General features: G+C 39.9%; 4 protein-coding genes across 5 annotated transcripts in view; 3 read left to right on the top strand and 1 right to left on the bottom strand.

Moving 5' to 3' along the window:
* Nucleotides 1-1345: 1345 nt before the first annotated feature.
* The window catches only part of LOC149618727 (multiple inositol polyphosphate phosphatase 1-like), a 144075-nt gene continuing 130984 nt past the window's right edge, over nt 1346-14436 (bottom strand). The window contains exon 9 of the transcript XR_016375515.1: nt 1346-1440. The gene's annotated coding sequence lies outside the window, so the exon portion shown is untranslated. The remainder of the gene's footprint in view (nt 1441-14436) is intronic.
* LOC149618747 (uncharacterized) lies at nt 2087-8806 on the top strand. The gene is made up of 2 exons (XM_089854527.1): nt 2087-3007; nt 8009-8806. Exon 2 carries the CDS (start codon nt 8243-8245, stop codon nt 8804-8806), a length of 564 nt encoding a protein of 187 aa, XP_089710653.1. The 5' UTR covers nt 2087-3007; nt 8009-8242.
* On the top strand, nt 3006-8013 carry LOC149618748 (uncharacterized). Of its 2 annotated transcripts, none has more exons than XM_089855624.1 (2): nt 3006-7562; nt 7640-8013. In XM_089855624.1, exons 1-2 carry the CDS (start codon nt 7208-7210, stop codon nt 7702-7704), a joined length of 420 nt encoding a protein of 139 aa, XP_089711750.1. In that variant the 5' UTR covers nt 3006-7207; the 3' UTR covers nt 7705-8013. The 2 variants fall into 2 exon arrangements, with proteins under 2 accessions (XP_089711750.1, XP_089711751.1); XM_089855625.1 differs by having other exon boundaries at nt 3006-7592; nt 7679-8013.
* On the top strand, nt 9022-12646 carry LOC149618746 (uncharacterized). Its single transcript, XM_089855622.1, has 2 exons — nt 9022-12451; nt 12527-12646. Exon 1 carries the CDS (start codon nt 9140-9142, stop codon nt 10121-10123), a length of 984 nt encoding a protein of 327 aa, XP_089711748.1. The 5' UTR covers nt 9022-9139; the 3' UTR covers nt 10124-12451; nt 12527-12646.

Here is a 14436-nt window from a genome sequence, read left to right as displayed (position 1 = left end):
CACTGCGCCACCATTGGTTTAGTGGCGTCTGCTAAACTGAACCCTTGCCTCTCTCAGCCTGTTAGAATTCAACCAATTCCGTAAGGGTAAGTGGTTAGGTTTAACAGACGCCACTAAACCAATGGCGGATGGCGCAGTAGTCCCTTGTTTTTAAGACTAATTAAATGCTATTTATTCTGTAATAAGAGATCATGTAATTTTTTAATATCTTTTCTTTTATATTTAGGAAAAGGCCGTTCTTTTAAGGCATGACGTTATGTTAAAAAAAATACCTCAGCCACAAGCCCACAAATACTTTTGTATATGCCAACAATTACTAACAAATAAAGATCTACTGACCTGTATGAAAATTAAACGAATCAAAGTTAAAATATATTTATAGTACACCAAACGTTCATAAATTAACTAACATAATTTGCAGCTAATTAACCTTATCTACATTTTTTTTCCAAAATGGATCAAGTTCCAAAACAATTTCGATGACATTCTAATCTAAAACAGCTGTCAATTGAACAACTGTACTATTTCGCAGTGGCGCGCAGCACAGGTATCTTAATACAAGTTCGTAAAATCACCGGAATTAAAACAAAATACAAAAACAAAGTCAAAATAATGTGCAACAAAAATAAACTTAACATAATTAATTTTTAGCGACAAATTTTAAAGTTACAATATGAGTGTTTTCAAAAGCACCGTATCAAAACATCTTTGGACCCCGTTATGAAAAATAGTTCAATACCATTTTGATTTTCTTCTTCTTTGTTTCACGTAAACTAGTAAGTCTGCATTTGGACTAAAACTTTGCACTTACGCTAAAATAATAAATACAATAATTGCTATTGTACTTACGCTAAAACGAAGCCAGATCATATCCAGTTATATTTTTACTCTAACAAATCGGTACCAATGTTCAAGGACGTCAACCCCGTCGTCTACTTCGTTTGATAATGCATTACAAGTATTATGACGTCACCAATGCATTGTAATGTCTGGAATTTTCACGCTTGGGAGAGGGAAGTTTGATTCTGGAATACCATAGTTGCATAGGTTTATAAGATATGTTCCATAAGTTCGTCGCTTCGTAATGCTTGAGACTTACTGAGAGCTAGTTCGAGAACGACGCGAGAATTGACTACACTCAGTTCTGCAGTCGATCTTCCTATTTAGTCTGTACTAAGCCTTTGACAGCGTCTTACCAGACGTCGCTTTACGAGAATTCAAGACGTTTCACTGCTTTCAGTAACCAGTGACAAACTTATGGAACATATCTTTTGAACTTATGTAGTTGGGGTCCATCCGTAGCTGTTTGAAAATATCAGAAAACGTTTCATTGGTGTACATCATTGAGTGCAACCACCTCTGAGGGTTAATTATATTGTAGTAGCGAAGGTACGTGTAAATAGAAGTTATTAATTGTTGCACCTTAAGCTTATGCCCAACCTAAAACCGAGGCTACTATGGTTAAATTTTCGATCCATAAGTGTTGTCGCTACTGAGTTTGGCACTCAAGAATCAAACTTTCCTCACACAAGGTTCAGGTAACGTTTTGATAGTTTCCCTTGATTTTTCTAAAAATATACGTGTTTTCACCAAACCCGAAACTAAATGTCAACAACTCTGTAATGTAATCATTGCGTTGCTGTTATGAAATCACCAATGCACTCACTGGTGGGCAACAAAAAAGTCGTCTTTAAACGTGGTACCTCTTTAATTAAATTCAGAGAAAATACTCGTGAACTCTAGCATGAAAAATTCCTAAACCACGTATACTGTAGAATGAGGCCCTAATCTCACAAAATTTTAAGTTCATGAAAATATGAAAGCATGATCGTATCACAATTTTAAAACTGCTTAAAAAATAACAAAGTATTATAGTACCCTAAGGCATTTTGGTAATAATTATACCAATACTCCCCTCGAAAGAACGGGAAAATTTTACATGTCTCCATCTGTTGAATGGTCTTCTCTACTTATTTGTTTGTTTTTGTTTCTTCAAACTAATACTTTTTGATTTTGAAATTCATCTCTACAAAGATTATGAATATAATTTTTTATATATTGCTGTTAAACTTTGGTAGGGCTACGAGCAATATTTTGCAACGGTTTACGGATTATTTTGAAGGGGCTAATTTTGAAATTTGGGGGGCTATCACTCACAAAAGGAATAGCGACGCCACTGTGAAAACGGGGGAGGATTCGCTCTACCCTCTACTACACACTGGCTATTCAAAAGAGAGGAAAAGGAGATAGAAGCAGTCGGTGCGGGCGACGATGATTTCTTTTTGCCCATAGGTCTATTGATTTCTTCTCAGCTACATGGTATCGTTGGGACTAATAGTTTTACCCGAATAGTAATAGTAGTAGAAGTATTAATATTAATGACTGAAGAGAGGAAGTAAGTAGGGAGTTCGCGACATGTGATTCACGTTCCCACGTAGCCATATATTAGGGAATATTTCGCTAGGATAAAGTTTAATGAAATTGGGATAACGAGAGTACGTAAACTATGTGGTGTTATTATGGGCTAAACCATCTTGTTCTTTAAAAGCACGAAAGACCAGCGCTTTTGAGAAAGAGAGGTCGATGGCACTGCTCATGCTGCGTGAAGCTCAGTGTTCAAGATAACAATCTCGTGGCTCTCTGTACCAGCCGGCCCAGTCTTATTACGGTGGCCTTGGAGAATGGAGTGTATTTAGCGTTGCTCTTAGATTGGATATCTAATTTCTTAGAATTTGTACGTAAATATATTGTAAAAACATTTTAGATCATTGAATGAAATCAAAGTTAGTGTGATTTGACAAGTTCAGGAAGTAAAGCCTTTTTCATTAAGTCAGACAAAAAGTGCTATGGTGTTCAAAGAAGAATCCACACTCAAGACCAATGATGAAATATATCACTATGGCCGTTCTTCAAACCTATTGAAACCTTGACGTTGTTATCTTATCTGTAACCGAGTAGAGACTAATTTGTTGGATGCCAGTTTCATAAAAATATACAAGAACATAAAGTAATTACGATCATTTATTGGAATGTTTCGTCCAATTAAATTCATAAAATCTGAGTGTAATAAGTAACTAGCCGGTCGTTTAAATCATAGTTTATTGACTCGTCATAAGAATATCCCAACAAGAAGTGATAAGAGTTTTGTTGTCGTCGCGGTTATATACTTTACATAATGTTTTTTAATCTAACATATATTGCTTTTTATTAGATATGTTTTACGCTTATCTATATCTAATCTAACACCTTCCTTTTTCCGGCCTTTGGAACTGTTCACCATTCGTTCGGATATCTTGCCGGTGGTTTTATGTTCCTTCTTGAGCGTGTCGTTTGGGTTGGTATTCCGTATACTGTCACGTTCGGATGGGTATTGGCTGGACGTGACTTGGGAGGGTTTGCGCTGGGGGTCCTTTGTTCCATTCCGTCTGGGGACTCCTCGGTTGCTCTTAGACTTCCGCTGTCTTCTCTGTTTGAATATGTGCTGGTTGGACGTACATTTGGTGGGTTTGCGTCGGCCGTGTTTTCCTCCCTTCCGCCTTGTACCTCCTCTGTTGCTTGTCGATCTGCTGCTCTTCGACTCCCGCTAGCTTCTCTGCCTTGCCTGCCTCTGAAGATTCTGGTTTTATGCCGATGTGTTATCGCTGCCGGCGAGGTTTCTTTGTGTCGGTTGCTAGGGAGGTTTTCCATGTGGATTTGTTCCGGCGGAGTTTTGGCGCGTGATTGTTTATTGAAGTTTATCCTGAGGTGTCGCCTGTTCCGTCGTAGTACTTGTCCTTGTTCCGTCCTTATGTGGTAAGAGTGTGGTGTTTGGTCGAGTGCTATTATCGTGGCTCTCTCCCATTGTCGAGGGCCCCTTTCATGCCAGACTTCTGTACCGGTCTCGAGTATCGGTTGCTTCATTATCCTGGTAAGCCTCTGACTTTGTGTCATCGTTTCCTGTCTTCTCTGTAGCGATGTTTTTATCTCTTGCGTCGGGAAAGTTGGGTTCAGGGTCTTTGTGGATGTTGTTAGTGGTGTTCGTATCCGCCGACCCATCAGCATCTCCGTGGGTGAGGGTAGTTCACCGATCGGCGTTGTCCGGTATTCCATCAATACGCGTTGTAAGTCCACTCCTTCTGCCTGCGCCTTGATGAGCATGTTTTTGATCGTTTGAATCGTGCGCTCAGCCATTCCATTCGACTGGGGGTGGTACGGGCTCGACGTTACGTGATTAGTTCTCCACTGAGTCAAGAATTTCCTGAACTCTGTTGAATTGTAAGGTGGACCGTTGTCCGATACCAGCTTTGTTGGGGCTCCATGTCGGGCAAAGTGTGGGTGCATGAACCTTGTAACGGCTTCCGCATTGGTTGTCTGCAATTCCGCGACTTCCACGAATTTTGAAAAGTAGTCGACAAGGATGATCATGGTTTTATTGCCGACGTGGAAGATGTCCGTTCCAACGACTTCCCATGGCCGTTGTGGTATCTGATGCGGATGCAGCGGCAGGGATGTGTTTGCTCTTGCCTTTTGTTGGCATGTATCGCACTTCCTCACGTACTCCGTGATGTCACCGGTCATTTGTGGCCAATATACGTGAATTTTAGCCCTTGCAATGCATGCAGAGATCCCTTGATGCGCTACGTGTATTTGTTGAAGGATTTCTCTTCGTAATGTTGGCGGGACGTAAAGGCGTTCTCCACGGTATATTAGGTCTTCCTTCATATGGAGTTCCTCTTGAATCGGCCAGAAGGGTTTCAATGCCGCGTGTACTTTGTTGATAACTGTTGGCCATCCTTCTGTTATATAGCGTCGGAGCATTTGACTTGTTTCGTCCTGCCGTGTATGAGTCTTGAAGGTATCGTATTTTTCTGCTGGTAGTGCTGTCGTTGCATGTATCACCATGAACTTGCCTTCCAGTTCCCTTGTGTCGATGTCCTGTGCTTGTTGCGGTGCCCTTGACAGGGTATCGGCTACGTATAGTTTCGCTCCTGGCACGTAGACCACCTTCAGGTCATATCTGGTCAGTTTCAGTACCAAACGTTGGAGCCTGGGTGAGAGCATGTGGAGTGGTTTGCGGACTATGCTGATTAGTGGTCGATGGTCGGTTTCTACCGTGAATGTTGTCCCTGTCACGTAGTACTGGAAATGGTCGCAGGCGTATACGATTCCCAGTAGCTCTCTTTCTATTGGAGCGTAGTTCCTTTGGGTTGGTGTAAATGAAGTGGATGCATATTCGACGGGGTGACCTTCTTGCATGAGTACTGCGCCCACTCCATTGGCGCTGCTGTCTACTGAGATTGTGGAGGCACGTTGCGGGTCAAAGAATGTGAGAACTGGAGCTGTCGTTATCAATCGTTTCAGGTCGAGGAATGTGCGCTCGGTGTTGGCGTCCCAGCTGAATGTGGCGTCTTTTTTTAATAGTGCTCGGATGGGTGCGGCTTCTGTGGAGTGTTTTGGGAGGAATTTCGCCACAAAATTAACCATACCCAGGAAGCGTTGTAATGCTGCCCGATCCCTTGGTGCTGAAATTGCTTGAATTGCCGTTGCTCGTGCTGGGTCAATCTCTATTCCCCTTGGTGTAATGATTGTTCCCAGGTACGTGATTCTCTCGACTGCAAGTTGCATTTTTTTCGTGCTGAATGTGAGCCCCGTTTGTCGTGCCCGCTCGAGTACTGCTACAAGCCTCCTGTTGTGGGATTGTTTGGTGGTCGAGATGAGAAAATCGTCCGTAGATATCTTCGTATACGGGAATTCCTCTGGTGGGTATATTTGATGCATCGCTCGTTGGAAGACCGCTGATGATGTACAGATTCCTAGTGCCAGACGTAGGAATCTGAATCGCCCGTACGGCAGCAAAGGTACAGAGGTATGAGCTTGGTTCGTCCAACTCTACCTGCCAAAATGCGCTCTGCGCGTCGAGTACCGTAAATACTTCGGCTCCATGCAGGCTTGAAAAGATCTCCTGAGCCGTCGGTGTCGGATAAGGTTCCCTTTTAATCGCTTTGTTTAGGTTTCTTGGGTCCAAGCATATTCTGGTGCCGCCCTCTGCTGAGTTGTCTTCTTTCGCTACGGCCACCATTGGGTGGACCCAGTCGGTTGGTTCTGTTACTGGTGTGATTATTCCCAGGTCTTGTAGCCTTTTCAATTCTTTGATGACGCCTGCTTGTAGAGCTTGAGGTATTTGCCGTGGTGCTGAGATTGTTGGTGTCGCGTTTGGCTTGAGTTTGATCGAGTATTTTCCCGGTAATTTGCCGATTCGGTTGAAGACATCATTATATCGGTGGATGATGTCTGCCGGTGTCATCCTATCGATCTCGTCTAGTGTCGGCCGGTGTCGGTCTTGCTGGGCAACTGGCTGTTGTCTCGCATCTGTCGCTCTTTGCTGTGTGTGGCTTACGGTGTCTTCCTGGCCGCCCCTGCTTAGCATGTGTATGTCCCGATTTCGTCGTCTATTCATCAGTTGTCTTGGAAGGTGTCGTGTTATGAGGCCTAATTCGACGGATGCCCTTGCTCCCAGTATCGGCATTGTGTTCCGTGGTGTGATGTAGAAATTTTGCACTGTTGATGCGGCGAATGAAGCGCAGACGTTCTCAGCCGTGCCAATAATGTCAATGGGGTGACCGGAGTATGCTCGGACCGTGAATGGTGGTCGGTGTATTATTGGCTTCGCTGGTAGCATGTCAAATATGTCCTGCGAGATGATATTTACTTGTGATCCCGTGTCCAGTTTCATTGTAATCGGGAAGTTGGCAAAGTAAATTGTTTCCAGCCATTCGTCATCTTCCCTGGTCAGTGGCGCTCGCATATCGTGGCAGTGCAGGGTTATTTGATTGCAGTAAAGATAACCGTAATCGTGTGCTTGTCCATTATCTTCGTACGTATAACTTGGATCCCGGCCTCTTTGCTCCGAGAGGTGTGGGGAAGGCCATTGGTCGCTTCTCTGCTCCCACGTCAGTGCGTGCGTTTGCCTTGATCGGCAACACGCTATCCAGTGGCCGGACCTCTGGCATCCATGGCATGTATCATTTCTGGCGGGGCATTGGCCTTGGATTTTATGATGGGTACCGCAATTACTGCATCTTGGCTGCTGACCTGGATCTCGTGCCCTGCCATCGTTCTGATACCGGTGATTGGGGAACCTAACTGGTGCCCGCACCGGTTGTCTCTGTCTCGGCTGTCTCGTGTGTTCATATGACGAGCGGCGGTCTCTCTTCCGTATCGCGTCTAAATGGACTGTGTTTGCGTCCTGTTTATCCGTTGGCGTGGCAATAGTGTTTGCGTGATTGCTGGAAGATTCATCGGCTTGACATTTGGCAATGGCGTTGTCCAGGGTGAGGTTGCGGATGGACAGAAGTTCTTTTCGCAGCGAGTCTTTCCGGGTTCCGCAAACTATTTGTGTGCAGATGAGCGAAGAGTTGAGTTGACCAAATTCGCAATTACGGGCTTTCGTCTTCAAGTCTGTGATGAATTCGTCGAACGGTTGGTGTGCGCCTTGGTGCGTTGTGAAGAAGGTGTAACGGAATGCAACGAGGTTTTTGTGCGGCTCATAGTATTGGTCGAAAGCGTTGTAGACCATATCAAGCGTAAGCGTATCTTCGGCAGGGACGTTGATGGTGAATGTGTTGTATATTCTTCTAGCGGCGGGTCTAATGATATGTAGAAATGTGGCGATTTGAACGGCTGGTGTTTCGTCCGATAGTTTGGCTGCCAGTGCGTAAATCTTAAAGCTGTCCCGGTATTCCGCCCACAAGGCCGCAGGGTTGTTGCTCCCTGGATGGAATGGGTCCGGACTCTTGAAGGAGGTTGACGTCATCGTGGATGGGGCTAGGACGCCGTTGGGTACGTGATGGAGGTCCGCAGGTTCCGATGTTCTGACACCATGTAATAAGTAACTAGCCGGTCGTTTAAATCATAGTTTATTGACTCGTCATAAGAATATCCCAACAAGAAGTGATAAGAGTTTTGTTGTCGTCGCGGTTATATACTTTACATAATGTTTTTTAATCTAACATATATTGCTTTTTATTAGATATGTTTTACGCTTATCTATATCTAATCTAACACCGAGAAGCCGGACACGGATGAGGTGGAAAATTTGGAAACGCCTTCAAAAGTTTTAGTGAAATGGCCAATCATCATTAAGAACGATGATGACGAGACTAGCACTTCTGAAGAAGCAGGTTCGGTTCATCCCTCAGCCGAAAACACTGACAACGTGGATGAAGCTACGGAGAATCAGGAACAAAGGAAGTTATCCAAATTAATGAATGGAAGACAATCGCACAATGCTAAGAAGCCTTTTAAATGTGATGTATGTGGCTTGTCGTTTAATATTAAGAAACTTTTAACAAAGCATCAGGTTAGACACTCATCTGATCGTCCGTTTGAATGTCAAGTGTGTCAGAAGACCTTCAAAGCGAAAAAGAACTTGGCACGTCATAAACTCATACACTCATCCAAGCGTCCACTTAAATGTCAAGTATGTCATATGACCTTTAAATGGAAAAATAATTTGACAGTTCATCAACTCAGACACTCGTTTGAACGCCCATTTAAATGTGAAGTGTTTCAGAAGGCCTTCAAATCAAAAAGTAATTTGACAAGTCATCAACTCCTACACTCGTCCAAACGTAAATTTAAATGTAGAGTGTGTCATATGAACTTCAAATGGAAAGATAGTTTGTCAGCGCATCAACTCACACACTCGTCCGAACGCCCATTTAAATGCCAAGTGTGTCAAAAGGCCTTCAAATCAAAAAGTTATTTGACAAGTCATCAACTCACACACACGTTGGAACGCCCATTTAAACTAGAGTGTGTCATATGACCTTCAAATGGAAAGATAGTTTGACAGCGCATCAACTCACACACTCGTCCGAACGCCCATTTAAATGCCAAGTGTGTCAAAAGGCCTTCAAATCAAAAAGTAATTTGACAAGTCATCAACTCCTACACTCTTCCAAACGTAAATTTAAATGCCAAGTGTGTCAAAAGGCCTTCAAATCAAAAAGTAATTTGACAAGTCATCAACTCCAAACACTCTTCCAAACGTAAATTTAAATGCCAAGTGTGTCAAAAGGCCTTCAAATCAAAAAGTAATTTGACAAGTCATCAACTCACACACACGTTGGAACGCCCATTTAAATGTCAATTGTGTCATATGGCCTTCAAATGGAAATCTGCTTTGACAGGACAACAACTTACTCACATGTCCAAATATGACTTGTGTAACTCTAGTTACAAATCACAATATGGCCTTGACTTGAAACTTCACAAATGTTCTGAATGCGATAAAACTTTTAAAAGATTGCGGACACTAAATGTTCATAAGGCTCATCATTCTTCCGAGCGACCATTTAAATGCGAAAAGTGTGATAAATCTTTCAAATTGAGATCGGGACTAAATTTGCACAAGAGTAGACACTTGGAGGATAAACCATTCAATTGCGAACATTGCGAGCGTTCTTACCAAACTAAAACGTTTTTAAACACTCACAAGAGAACAGTTCTTTTCGCTACTAAACCATTTCAATGCGACTTATGTGACGCTAAATTTAATACCAAAAGTAGTTTAAATCGTCATAAGATTTATGTTCACCAGAACGAAAGGCCCTATTCTTGTGAACAGTGTGGCAAATCCTTCCAAACCCCTTACATGTCAAAGCGACACATCAAAAGCGTGCATACTGATGAAAGACCTTTCAAATATACGGAATGCGGTTCGGCCTTCAAATGTGGCTCACATTTGAAGAAACATAAATTGTTACACTGCCGTGCTAAACCTTTCAAGTGTTCTAAATGTAGTCTGTGTTTCCCTTGCGAAACATCCCGTCGTGCACACGAGACATCTAATCATTTGTATGACAAATATTTCGAAACTTCGCGAAGATATGAAAACTGTTCAAGCACTGATGTGAAACCTGTCATTTACGAGTGCTACATTTGCAAAACAGCTTTTGCAAATGAATACGATTTGTTTCAACATAAAGGTATGAGATGTTCCCTACAAAACTTCAAATTGCGAGCTTCTCATGTTGCATTGGAAAGGTTATCTCCGAAGCAACTCGCCGAATATGGTGTTTTTTCATATCCACGATTGAGAATCCAGATCGCGGACTTCGTCATTAAAAAGGAACCATTATAAACACAAGATATGTTATTGCAAAATCTCAAAACTTATGAGTAATGTTTTTGCATACTAGGCCTATTCATTGGATCAAATAAAAATACTTCTCATGTCATGAAAAAATGTAGTCTTGGATGATACCAAATGGTTTCTGTTACCTAAACAGATCAAAGTTTATAGAGCCGCATTGAACAGGTTAGTTGACGAAAGGAAAGTCTTATATCCAGTTAACAAGTTTTTGAAAATATGTAATTTTCAATGTCATCCACCTTTCTTGTGATCTTGAACTTATTCGAGACTTAAAGCAAAGGATTAGCTAACATAACGTTATCCCTTAAATTAACGTCCTTTTTCTAAATATAAAAGGAAAAATATTAAGCAAAAGTATTCACGATGTCTTATTGCAAAATATTTAGCATTTAATTTGTCTTAAAAACGAGGACCACTGAACCACCATTGGTTTAGTGGCGTCTACTAAACTGAACCCTTGCCTCTCTCAGCCTGTGAGAATTCAACCAATTCCGTAAGGGTATTTGGTTTCGGTTTAGCAGACGCCACTTAACCAATGGCGGATGTCGCAGTAGTCCCTTGTTTTTAAGACTAATTAAATGCTGTTTATTCTGTAATAAGAGATCATTTACTTTTTTTAATATCTTTTCTTTTATATTTAGGAAAAGGCCGTTCTTTTAAGGCATGACGTTATGTTAAAAAAATACCTCAGCCACATGCCCACAAATACTGTTGTATATGCCAACAATTACTAACAAATAAAGATCTACTGACCTGTATAAAAATTAAACGAATCCAAGTTAAAATATATTTATAGTACACCAAACGTTCATAAATTAACTAACATAATTTGCAGCTAATTATCCTTAGCTACATTTTTTTTTTCCAAAATGGATCAAGTTCCGAAACAATTTCGATGACAATCTAATCTAAAACAGCTGTCAATTGAACAATTGTACTGTTTCGCAGTGGTGCGCAGCACAGGTATCTTAATACAAGTCCGTAAAATCACCGGAATTCCAGAATTAAAACAAAATATAAAAACAAAGTCAAAATAATGTGCAACAAAAATAAAGTTAACATAATTAATTTTTAGCGACAAATTTTAAAGTTACAATATGAGTGTTTTCAAAAGCACCGTATCAAAACATTTTTGGACCCGTTATGAAAAATAGTTCAATACCATTTTGATTTTCTTCTTTGTCTCGCATAAACTAGTAAGTCTGCATTTGGACTAAAACTTTGCACTTACGCTAAAATAATAAATACAATAATTGCTATTGTACTTATGCTAAAACGAAGCCAGATTATATCCAGTTATATGTTTACTCTAACAAATCGGTAACAATATTCAATGACGTCAACCCCGTCGTCTACTTAGTTTGACAATGATTTGCAAGTATTATGACGTCACTAATGTCTCAAATGTTCACGCTTGTAGGAGGGAAGTTTCATTCTAGTGTACCATAGTTGCATAAGTTTATAAGATATGTTCCATAAGTATGACACTTAATATACTTCGTAATGCTAAAGACTTACTGAGAGCTAGTTCGAGAACGACAAGAGAGAATTGACTACGCTCGATTTTGCTGTCCATTTTCCTATTTAGTTTGAGACAATGCCTCACCAGGTGGCGCTTTACGAGAATATAAGACGTCACTTCATAACAAGCTCTCAGTAACCAGCGACAAACTTATGGAATACATCTTATGGACTTTTATAGTTGGGGTCCATTCGTAGCCGCCTGAAAATATCAGAATGCTTTTCATTGTTGTGCATCATTGAGTTAATTATATTGTAGTAGCGAAGGTACGTGTAAGTAGAAGTTATTAATTGTTGCATCTAAGGCTTATGCCCAACCTAAAACCGGGGTACTATGGTTAAATTTTCAATAGCAATAACGTTGAAACCAAGCCTTTCCGTAGCGTTGCGTTTATGCCATTTGATGTCAAAAACTTAAGCTCTTCCTCCGGCTTTTTTTCTTGTATTTTTTATCCCGAATTAGTTTAAAGTAAAGAAACAATTCCCATTTGCAGTTGGAAGTAAAAATTCATATTTGTAACTTTGAATTTATTGAAAAATTAACATTGTTATTCTACAAATTTAACGACTTTTGGAACATTCTTTACTTCAAATACATTAAAAGTTTCGCAACTGCAACTGTTTGGCACCGTTTGGCAACAAGTGGTACCTTCGGGACAATTGTTGCAAGGAGAATCGGGACAAACGTTTCCGCAATGTACAATGTGCTCTGGACATTGACCAGCTGAAAAAAAACATGGACTAATATTTCTCTTAAATTCATAAAATATGTCAATTTCTTTTACTGGAAAAAAGGTATTAATTATGTTTTTTGAAATTGCTCTGTCATATCGTAAGGAGTAAACATTCATTTAAAATTTCTACTTACAGCTTTCCTGGAGGATGAATGTCATCGCCAAAAGAACGTAGAAAATCGAGACCTTGACGCTGAACATTTCTTATTGATGGACAATAACTCAATGTATTAATATTAAAATATTTAACAAGTTAATCGATCTCGTTCTTAATGTTCTTGTTTACGAAAATCAACAACCTTTAACCAACACTATTTTATCATCTTTACAACTAATGCATAAATAGCTTACCCAAGTTTTATTTAAATTGCAAAAATAATAACTGGAAACTTTTGATCTTTTTATTGAAATGCACTCGCGACTCGGCTTGCGACGGTATCATTTCTCAAATGAATCGAGAGAATGGTATTACCAAAATCACATAGTGTTGTAATCTATGTGCTTTGGGTATTACACCATGTAAAAATTTCATTACTTTATGTATGTTAGCAAAAATTTGAATTTATTTTACATTTAATGACAATGCCTGATGCGTTATTTTAATTAAACGAAACGATGTGTCTGGATCTCATGAAAATGTGAGACGGTATGCAAATACGAAAAAAGTTAATATCGTTACATATAACCAGGGATGGATTTAATTTTAGAAGTAGGAATGGAGAACGATTAGTCTTCAGTCCGACTCAGCCCAGTATAGAGCCCCTCCCGCCAAAAGGCTCTCTTAAACTACGTTTTGATGACTGTGCTGACGTCGAATAGCTGTGTCGCAGACTCATGTCATCTTGGATGTAAACAATCTCCTTCCGTGGAGTAATGATTACGGAGGCTTAGATGCAATGTAGCCTTGAATTAATTTAAATTCAAAACCAATTTGATATTTTAAATTAAGAGACGTGCGCAAGACATTGAAAAACATACGATTCACAATTAATAAAAGCTTCTAGATGCATGGTCAAAAACGAATGCATCACTTTCATTTAGGCCTAATTCCGTGAAATAAGAAAAAGTTCTTAAAGATTTATATTTGTTGCGTTTATCTTTTAGTAATTTTTAGAATTTCTTTAGGCCAGTAGTTCCCAAAGTTTTTGAGGATGGTTTGCTAATTATAAATCTATGGGCACACCTTTTCTTGTGGATTTCTGAGATCAATATTTGGCTTTACATTAGTGTGCATTTTTTACATCGGCGACAAGAAATCCTAACAAAAACATTAACATTTAAAAAACTGCTACACATGAGTCAAATGTCCTATAAATTTTCCAGTCAAACAGGGGTGTCACTAGACCCATGTCCAATAAGAAATTTAAATTATTTCCGCCCCTGGTGATACGCGTTTTGAGGCCGATTAGACGATGGACTTGCTTCCAGTCTGGGAAATCTCACCAAAAACATCTCTGTAAAAATATGCCAAGTTGTTTGGCCGTAAAAAGAAGTGAGATCTAAAATACGGCCAAGTTATTATCTCCAGGTGAACCAACATTTTATTCGACTTAAAACTTCTCAAGAATGTTTTTCTGACTTGGCCATTTGCATATCAAGGATTCGTTTAATTCCAGATATGGATCGAAATTAAAATATTAAATCAAATTGGTTAAATATTCTTGATAAGCCTTTGTGGTTAAACTTGTAATTTCCGTTATTAACCTTCACGGGTGCAAAGAAGAAGGATGCAAGTTTGGAATGCTAATGGCCAAGTCAGAAAAACATTCTTGAGAAGTTTTAAGTCGAATAAAATGTTGGTTCACCTGGAAATAATAACTTGGCCGTATTTTAGATCTCACTTCTTTTTACGGCCAAACAACTTGGCATATTTTTACAGAGATGTTTTTGGTGAGATTTCACTCCTTTTTGTACGTGCATGTTCTTGTAGATTTATAGAAGTAGGATTATGAAGTGAAATAAACATTTGTACTTTTAGATTTTTATTTGTTCTTTCCAAGAGTTTTACTTGGGTTTGCCTTTTTCAACTTTTTTGCATTCAACTTT

The sequence above is a fragment of the Phalangium opilio genome, unplaced genomic scaffold (assembly GCF_054372755.1).
Source record: "Phalangium opilio isolate 3A_F unplaced genomic scaffold, DU_Popi_V2 ptg000209l_1, whole genome shotgun sequence".
Lineage (NCBI taxonomy): Eukaryota > Metazoa > Arthropoda > Arachnida > Opiliones > Phalangiidae > Phalangium > Phalangium opilio.
Note: the sequence above shows the minus strand (reverse complement) of the source record. Positions and strands in the feature narration are given on the sequence as shown.

What these genes read in the sequence shown, in the direction of transcription:
- LOC149618748 (XM_089855624.1), top strand. Translation starts at nt 7,208, where the DNA reads ATGGACTGTGTTTGCGTCCTGTTTATCCGTTGGCGTGGCAATAGTGTT. An exon ending in CGTTGTAGACCATATCAAGC is followed by an intron (nt 7,563 to 7,639) that starts GTAAGCGTATCT and finishes AATGATATGTAG; the next exon opens with AAATGTGGCGATTTGAACGG.
- LOC149618747 (XM_089854527.1), top strand. Translation starts at nt 8,243, where the DNA reads ATGAATGGAAGACAATCGCACAATGCTAAGAAGCCTTTTAAATGTGAT.
- LOC149618746 (XM_089855622.1), top strand. Translation starts at nt 9,140, where the DNA reads ATGGCCTTCAAATGGAAATCTGCTTTGACAGGACAACAACTTACTCAC.